Source organism: Rhinopithecus bieti, unplaced genomic scaffold (assembly GCF_001698545.2).
Source record: "Rhinopithecus bieti isolate Rb0 unplaced genomic scaffold, ASM169854v2 scaffold_10604, whole genome shotgun sequence".
In the NCBI taxonomy this organism is placed as follows: Eukaryota; Metazoa; Chordata; class Mammalia; order Primates; family Cercopithecidae; genus Rhinopithecus; species Rhinopithecus bieti.
Genome location: NW_016806873.1, coordinates 283,176 through 292,618, shown reverse-complemented (window position 1 = coordinate 292,618; position 9,443 = coordinate 283,176). Strand labels below are relative to the sequence as shown.

Genomic DNA, 9,443 nt, shown 5'->3' with positions numbered 1-9,443 from the left:
TAAATATATTTTATATTTATGTTTATACATTTATATAAAAAGGGGATAAAAGGGGACAAAATCCCAGAAAAAAGTAACAGATTTAAATATATGAAGCAAAACATTGTGTAACAAAGTAGAACATTTGTGATTGAAAGGAAAATAATGGCAACTAGAGAAAAGTATTTGCTTTGGCCAGATTATGAGGAAGGGCCTGAGTTTGAACTTTAGGGAGAGCCAAGGATTCGAAGCAGAAAAATGACATAAGACTTTCCAGCAGGAGCTTCTTGTGACTTTAATGTTCCTCCTTTGTTAAGAACAGCCACCGTATACTTTGTGTTAGTAAAAGTCTTGTTACTTTGTATTGAAGTTACTCCTGTGCTTTGTCTCCCTTCATGGAGGGCAGGGACCAATTGCACCCTAGGCAACTACTGCAGTGCATAGCTCCAGGATGTGTCTAGTAAATGTTATGGTAATGAAATGGATACATTCTAAGATGGTGGATTCTGCTGGACTTGGTGACTTGCTAGATCTAGAGGATATGGGAGGATTGTAGAGCGATTCCTATATTCTAGTATTCAGTCATTCATTTATTCATTCAGTTTTTATTGGACCAACTACTCTATACCAGATGGTATGCTGAACTTGTAAGAATAAAAGAACTGCTCTTGAGCTTAGAAGGAAAGACAGATGAGCTGGGACTTTGAATGCAGTGTGCTAAATGTATGAGAACCATTCCTAGCATTGCGAGGGGTCACAGGACTGCCTGACCCAGCCTCTGCAGGTGGGGAGATTGGGAGGACTGCCCCTTTGCTCTCAGTCTTATAAGGTTGAATAAGTTAGCCAGGGGAGTTGGGGGAAGGGAGAGGAGGGGACAGGAAGGGGACTAGAGGAAGATAGGCAGAGACACAAAGAGTAATACCATGCTGGGTGTGTGTTCGGTGGTGGTGCAGAGTGAAGCCACATTTAAGTAGGTGTTTCTGGACCTTAATTTTTACTCATCCAGCAATATTTATTCATTTATTTCTGATAAACTTGTTTTACAGTTAGAAAGATATAAGACTGAAGAGGGAAGAAAGGCACTAGATCATAGAGAACCTTATGTGATAAGCCAAACACTTTGGATTTTATCTTTAGGCTCTAGGGAGCCACTGAAGTATTTTAAGCCAGCATGGGAGATTGCATTTGAAGTGGATCCCTTCAGTGGCTGTTTGCAGGATGGGTCGGGGGGAAAGACTCTGGAATTAGGAAATCATCAGGAGACTGCTGTAGTTGTCAAGAATGAAGCTTTGAAAGAGCATGGTGCAGGAGAGGCACAATTAAGAAATAATTAGAAGGTAAAATTGGTAGTACACTTGGTAATTGATTGGGTGTGGGAGAAAGGAGGAATACAGGATGACTCCCAGGTTTCTATTTCTGGGTGTGCCACCAGCTGGGACAGCATACCAGAGGATAAACAGGCCTGATATGGAGAGACATTGGGCTCCGTTTTAGTGAGGCAGTGTTTGAAAATGTGAAATTCAGGAGGAGTAGGTTTGAAGCAGAAGAAGAGTGTAGTTACGGCAGTTAAACAGGAGGTAGAGCAGCTAGAGAATAGAGTGGCAAGTAGTTCAAAAGTAAGGGGAAAGTGTGGTCTAGAAAGACATTGGGGTAGGACCTGAGACCTTAAGTATGGTTGAAATTTCCTGAGAATAATGTATATAGCAAGCACTAGAAGAGGTTTAAGGATGAATCTTTGCACATCAAATTTAACCATCTGGGAGAAGCAGAAGAACCCATAAAGAAGCCAAAAGAGGAGAGGAAGGAGGAGAACCAGTTGAGAGAGGGTGCTTCCAGAAGCCATGGGAAGAGACAGTTTTGTGAGGAAAGAACTGCTTCAGATTTTCAGATATCACAAAATGGTCAGTTAAAACAAAGACCGAATTTGTCTGTTAGATTCGACATTTAGGGGGTTATCAGAGACCTTGGCAAAAAGAATTTCAGTGGAGAGCTAGGAGAAGAAGAAACCAAATTCCAATGGTTGCAAAGTGAAAGGGAGATAAATTAGAGATGGAATGTGTGGACGGTTCCTTCAGGAAGAATCAGATCTAATGCTAGAACGGAAAAAGGGGACCTTACTGACTTTATCAAGAACAGAGTGATAACTTGATTTTTTTCTGTGTAAAAGAAACATTTATGTTTTTTCTTATTTAATTTTATAGAGACTATTATGTGGTTCTTTGCTGTGTTTCCAAAATTATTTTATGTATTGAAATTTTACCCAAGTAAGAGTTGAAGATTAAGCTGTTTTAAAGAGGAGGAATTGAATTCAGCCTTAACTTTAGACAAATGGTATATACCATATTCCAACGATTGAAGGACATTGTGATAAGTTGATTTAAATGATTGTACAAAGTAGAGTCCTTCAGAGATACTGGAATTCCACAATACTTTTCAACTTATACTTGATTTTTTTTTTTCCAAAAGGAGTTAATGACCTTTAAGTCTTACTTGTTGACAATATATTACTACTACAGTGGTAACAGAGTAGTGTGCATGGTCAGATTTAATTTACATAAGATTGTATTTCACAGGAACTGATGATGTTGTAGGCCCTGAAGGCATGGAGAAATTTTGTGAAGACATTGGTGTTGAACCAGAAAACGTGAGTCTAACTTACTGAGTTGGGTGAATCCGTTGGTTATTTTTCTTACTTAAATCTTTGTTCTTTAGCAAATAAATAAATAAATAATTAAAAACTAATCGTATGTTAGTTTTTATGAAGCAATCTAAGAAATAAGATCCAATTCTAGTTTGACCTATAAGCAGATTTTCCATTCTTGTAAGTGATATGGTATAACTATAGTTATTTTTTCTCTCATTTAATTTCTTGTATGTAAAAGGTACAGTAAGCCAGATGCTTACAAAATGGTGTGGCCACATTTGCCTACAATGATGGATCAAGTGGAGGCCACATTGTACACTGTGTACCTTCGTGCCCCTCAGTAGTTGTTTCAGCGTAATGTAGAGTCAATGTAGGACTTATAATTATTCATCATGATTTTGAGTAGATTGTAATTATCAAGACTTTTTCACAGATCTTTTACTTTCAATTGAATTTAGTTCAGAAAGTGATTGCTTTTTTTTTTTTTTTTTTTGAGACAAAGTCTCACACCATCACCAGGCTGGAGTACAATGGTATGATCTCGGCTCACTGCAACCTCCGCCTCCCGGGTTCAAGCAGTTCCTTTGCCTCAGCCTCCCGAGTAGCTGGGATGACAGGTGTGCGCCACCACACTTGGCTAATTTTTTTTATATTTTAATAGAGATGGGATTTCACCATATTGGCCAGATGGTCTCTATCTCCTGACCTTGTGATCCACCTGGCTCAGCCTCCCAAAGTGCTGGGATTACAGGTGTGAGCCACAGCACCCAGCCATGATTGCTTTTTATAATGTAAAAAACCCTAGATATTTATTTTAATTAGAGTGATTTTATAGGCTTAATTATTTTGCCTAATTCTTAGCATGTTATTGTTGAATATTTTTTCTGTTCCCACATCACCTCTTTTATACTAAAATGAAAATCTATGCTTATACACATGTGCTGCCTCATTAATTGTGCAGTTTAATATTACATTAGCTCCAGTGTAATAAATATGTCCAAGACCCTAAGTGAATTTATGATCTGGAAGAGATCTCAAGAGATCATTCCCTTCATTCAGGCTGTTTCGAAGACATCTGGTGCCCAGGCATGTATATCATGCTTTTAAAGAAACTAGCAAAATTCACATTTTTTTGTTTAAACTTTTTATTTTACCCTTACCATTTCTGTGCTTCTGTCATCTACCTTGGCCCCCAGCAATGCTTTAAATTTTCTAAAGAGCCTTTGGAATGTCTTTCACTTTTACATAAATTTTATCTGTTTTTTTTTTTTTTTTTTTTTTTTTTTTTTTTTTTTGTAATGTATTCCAGTTCAGGTATTTCAATAAATTACCCAACTTGGCATGAAGGTTTCGGGACACCTGGGTCAATAGTATTTTACCATAGACTGGGCCCATAGGCACAAGAAAAGACCATTACATTGAGTTTAAGAAGGAAGTTTTCTATGAGAGCTGGGCCAAGCTTGGCAGAGTGTTTTCTAAACAGTGTAGTCAGAGGGCTGAGAGTGAGTTGGGCTTGAGAGGGGCTCTGGAGGTTCCACATAGGGTACCGTAGTAAGTATATGACAGAGGAGTGGCAGCAGGGCCTGGGCTTGAAGTTAGAGGCTGAGAAGATTGGGAGACAAAGGGCTTGCTGGTATGTGAGGGATTAGCTGAGCATTTAGTCTCAGAGGCAGAAAAGCCTGTCAGAATGGGAGAGCACTGATGCTGATTCTAACTGAAAAAGAAAGGGAGGCCCAGCTTTTCAAGTTTTTTCACCCCCAAATACCAGTACTCAATAAAAGATAGTTATTGTCATTCTGTTTTGGTAGTTATGAGTCCTTTACAACTCTGTTTCTGGCCTGGCATGGTGGCACTCATGCCTGTAATCCCAGCACTTTGGGAGACCGAGACAGGTGGATCACCTGAGGTCAGGAGTTCGAGACCAGCCTGGCCAATAAGGCGAAACCCCATCTCTACTAAAAATACAAAAATTAGCTGGTGTGGCTACTTGGGAGGCTGAGGCAGGAGAATCACTTGAACCCAGGAGGTGGAGGTTGCAGTGAGCAGAGCCAAGATCATGCCACTGCACTCCAGCCTGGGTGACAGAGCAGGACTCCGTCTCCAAACAAACAAAAAGAACTCCATTTCTGTAGGAATAGAAATAGCCTTAAAATTTAGAATCATATTAAAGACTAAAAGGCCATATTATCCAAGTATGTAGGCCGGGCGTGGTGGCTCATGCCTGTAATCCCAGTACTTTCAGAGGCTGAGGTGGGTGGGTGGATCACGTGAGATCAGGAGTTCAGACCAGCCTGGAGAACATGGTGAAACCCCATCTTTAAAATTAGCTGGGTGTGGTGACGTGTGCCAGTAATCCCAGCTACTCAGGAGGCTGAGGCACGAGAATCGCTTGAGCCCAGGAGGCGGATGTTGCAGTGAGCTGAGATCGTACCACTGTACTCCATCCTGGGCAACAGAGTAAGACTCTGTCTCAAAAAAGAAAAGAAAAAGAATATTATCCAAATATTTACACTGTATGTACTTCAATTCCAAGCTGTCACCAATAGAAGTTATATTATTTTATATCACTAGGAAAGAAAAAGTGTTGCTAAATAAATTCTGACATGCTATATCAATTGTGGATGCATTCCCATTTCAGAGACATTAACGTTTGTAAACCAAGTGGTGAAATACGGTGTTTTCAAGCCTTGTCTGCATTGATAGGCAAGCACGTTTAAAGTATTTAAAACCCTCACCTTGCCTGATATTTGTAGCTTATGAAATTAAGCAGGCTTGTAAAATTCAAGTCTATGTTCGTTTACCAAGATAACAGCAAAATTCTTTGAGTACTTAGCTTTCTTGTTAACTTATGAAAGTCTCTTTTTTGGGAACTTTCCCATTATGAGTATCTGTTTTAGCTGTTTAGCCATGTTTCATTCATACTTGTGTGTGTGGGTTCTTGCACCTCACCGTTTTTTTTTTAACTTAACAAGTGTTTATGTAGAATTTTTAAATCTTTTTGGTAGAGAGTAGAATAGAGATGGTTTGAGAATACCTAGTTTGCATTAGAAAATGTGAGCTGGTTAGTTGTCCTAGGTAAATTGATATGCAAGAGTCAGAATTCCTAGACACCTGAGGGATGAGGAGAAAATCCACTAATGTGTGAATAATTTGAAGAACTGTAACCCCATCGTTTTGGGAAATTCTTAGTAGCCCCTCGGTCTCTTAAGTCACCACTTTCTAACTTATTTAACAGTCATATTTTAGCCTTGTAAGCAATCATTACTAATCAGTCCTAGTGATTTACCTAGTAATCTAAATTTTTTAATCTAAAAAAACCTAATGACTTTCAAAAATTCATATGTACTAATTTATTTGATTAAAGATCCTAAAAATTTCGTAGGTTCTCACTGATACTAATTTCCAGTGAGGAAAACCATAAAGCATCAAGAGAAAGCTTCTCCTTACTACTCTATATGTAAATTAGACAAAGCTAGAGATTTTTTAGCCTACAACCTAGCTTATTGGCAGACAATTTAAGAAGAAGAGCTTCTGAATCTCCTAACTACTCTTGTTCTAGAGTTTTTAATGAACATGTTGGCTCTCGGAGGCTCAGAAATCATTAAAATGATTTCTTGCCTCATGTTTCATGTTTTATATCATCCTAGTTCCTTTTACCACAGCCGTCATCTGACCCAGTTGGGCACAGGGATGGTGTTTTAATGGTTTTGAATGATTCTTTCAGTAGCTGAAATGAAGCCTTAGGTTTATGTAGAGAGATCGAATTAACTGCCAATGTGGGGTATCCTAGTCCTTGGAGAAACATATATATCTACCCATTGCCTTTTTCTGTTTCAATACAGAGAGAGAGCCTGTTAACAGTGTATACCTGATCCCCATTTTAGGACTTGGATGTTCCTTATATATGAATGACCATCCAGAGATAACCAGTTCTACAGAGTGGCTGGCAGAATGGTCCTAAGAAGGCCCTGTCCCTCCTCTTTACCTTTTTAGGACTGACATTCTTTTTTAGTTACTTCTCACCTCTTCTAGGATCTTTGAGGTAGATGAGAAGGAAGGCTTCCTCCTCTTGTCCCAATCACACATGGCCTCAGCCCTGTCCCTATGTAGCATTCCAGATAGCTTAAAACTGGGTGCACCTTTGAAATGTCATTTTGTCTTTACACCTTCAGGTATTTATTAAAACTCACCATCAGTTCTCTGTGCTATCTTTTCTCTAAAATAGCTAAGTGAAACAGTAGCAAGCAGTGGCATAAACTGCTTTTATTGTCACCGTTGTCACCATTTCTGAAACCTGCATGGTTTCAGAAGAGTCACAAAAGCACAGGTGGCACCTGGGGGCCTGAGCCTCCTTTACAAGTGATGGGACCATGCCACAGACCCTGGGACCACTCCAGGCATAGTGCTGTCTTAAGTGGAATGTGGGACTACTTTAAAATAATTTCCAACCAGTGTATACAGTGAATTCACAAACATTAAAGTATGTGTGCTACAACTCCACTGCGTGTCTCCTTCTGTCCACCTTGTTATATTTTAATACACTGTTCAACACCTTGCTGTTTCACTTAATATATCTTGGAGATTATTCCATATTCGTCCAGCTAGTTCTACTTCGTTCATCTTAGTGGTGTCATAGTATTCCTTTATATGGAATGTATTCAGCAAATAAGTATTTAACCAGTCCCTTATTAATGGACATTTGGTTGTTTTCAGTCTTTAACTGCTACAAATTGTACTGCAGTAAATACTGTTGACTAGTCATCTTTGTGTCTGTTTACAGGTAGACCTATAAGATAACTTTCCGTAGGTGGAATTGTCAATAACTGGTTTTACATTTGATACCGCCCTCTGGAGAGGGTGGTCACCCTACACCTCCACTATTGTACATCAGGAGAATACATGCTTCTCCAAACTCTTGTCAGCAGACGATATTGTCAAATTTTTTGAATATTTGCCAAGCTAGAACTCATTTTTGAAGTTAACTCTGCTCATATTTCAGTGACTAAACTACTGTAAACAGACGCATTCGGCAAAACGTTAATGTATTAATGACAGATCTGTTTGTTTATTCTTTTTTAATTTGTCTAATTTTTTTTTAATTGTGTATTTTTTTTAACAGGTAGTTATGCTTGTCCTAGCTTGGAAATTGGATGCACAAAACATGGGTTATTTTACTCTACAGGAGTGGTTAAAAGGAATGACTTCTCTCCAGTAAGTCCTAGGCTACACTAGTGGGGTCCCTCCCCTTCCCAGGTGGTTGTCTCTTCCTGGGACTTCAGGATTCAGGTGATTGAGTGAGTGGAAGGAAGTCAGGTGGTCTGGCCAAGCTTCCGCAGTGGCCAAGGATGTAAAGACTAAGACCCATTTTGAGGACTATTCTGGGCGAATTTATAAAGTGTCTATACGTGTATGTGGAGAGACAGAGTGTGTTGGTATTCTTGTAGAGCAGCTCTCTGCAAGAGAAATAGACCAACATTTTCTCATATGAGAAAGCCACCTATGTAATTTAAGATTTTTTAATAGCCACATGTAAAAGTAGAAACAGGTAAAATCAGTTTTAATCTATTTTATTAACCCCAAACAATCCAGCATATTTTCATTCCAATATGTAATCAGTGTTTTTAAGAAGTCAATGAGATATTTTTATATTATTTTTTCTCATGGTTAGTCTTCAAAATCTGGGGTGTATTTTATGGTCCATCTCCATTTGTATTAGCCACATTTCAAGTGCTCAGTAGTCACATGTGCCCAGTAGCTATTGAGTTGGACGGTGCAGTTTTAGAGAATAAAAGGCAAAGACTTACTGGCATCTGGTTTATAGTTAGTGAGAAAAAGTTGAGTAACATATAACTTGTAAGTTAAAATATTTGATATCTCTTTATATATTCTGATTTTAGGTTTGGGTAAAATTAAAATTTCATTACTCCAGTGATTTAAAAAATTAATAAAGATTTGGTTTGTGTAACCTGACCCAGGATAAGAAAAATCAATGGTTTTATGTATTTGCCTTGTGCATGCAGTATGTGCGTGTGTGCATGCGCCTGCGTGTTGTGTGTTTGCTCAGTTTCATTCAAGAAAACAAACTGTCATTCTATATTAGGCCTTGAAAGATGCAGTTAAAGTGGATGACTAAATGTTTCAAATAGCATTGAAGATGAAGTGCTAATTCTTAACATAGTAATTTTAATCTAAAGTAGTTGGGATGACTTATCTTTTTCTTTTCACTTTAAGAATAATAGATCTTGATTTTTACTGGATTAAAATTGGAGTCGAAATGGTTTTATTTAAATAATTTTGGAATTTGTCCACTTTTAATGTCATTGTTCATTTGTTATTAAGAATGCTTTCACATTGTGCTTTAGTAGTTTATGAAGACTTTTCACTGTTCTCCTGTTTGAATGCCTCATAGCTACTTTGTGAAGAAGACAGATCAGATTTTATCCTGAACATTTTACAAATGAGGAAACTGAGGCAAAGAGGGGATCGGTGATGTGTGAATGTGGCAAGGATGGGAAGAACACTTAAGACTTCTCATTCTTAAATCATATTCTTCCTTCTAACAATATTATCTGATGACAAATGAGTTTTAGGTAACAGCCAAACCACCCTTTTCACCCTTTTACAAATATACTTTCCTGTCAGAGTGTGTTCTAGAATTTTAGAGTTAAATTCTCTGAAATCTTTTAAAACTTGTTTGTCCTTTTGGGGGAACATCTCCTTATGATTTTAATCCCATTCACTCTCTTTCATTATTTTCTCACTTCATTGCTTCCTTTTCTTTTCTTTTTTTTTTTTTTTTTTTTTTAAATATTTTTTTTTA

At 38.0% G+C, this 9,443-nt stretch overlaps 1 protein-coding gene across 8 annotated transcripts in view; it reads left to right on the top strand.

Moving 5' to 3' along the window:
- DCUN1D4 (defective in cullin neddylation 1 domain containing 4) overlaps window positions 1-9,443 on the top strand; it is an 84,983-nt gene that overhangs the window by 51,237 nt on the left and 24,303 nt on the right. For all 8 annotated transcript variants that reach the window (XR_001886756.1, XM_017878308.1, XM_017878315.1 and 5 more), the window contains 2 exons: window positions 2,553-2,623; window positions 7,743-7,834. Coding sequence is in view for 7 of the 8 variants with exons in the window: in XM_017878308.1 (XP_017733797.1) it covers window positions 2,553-2,623; window positions 7,743-7,834 (163 nt within the window). In the remaining variant the exon portion in view is untranslated. The remainder of the gene's footprint in view (window positions 1-2,552; window positions 2,624-7,742; window positions 7,835-9,443) is intronic.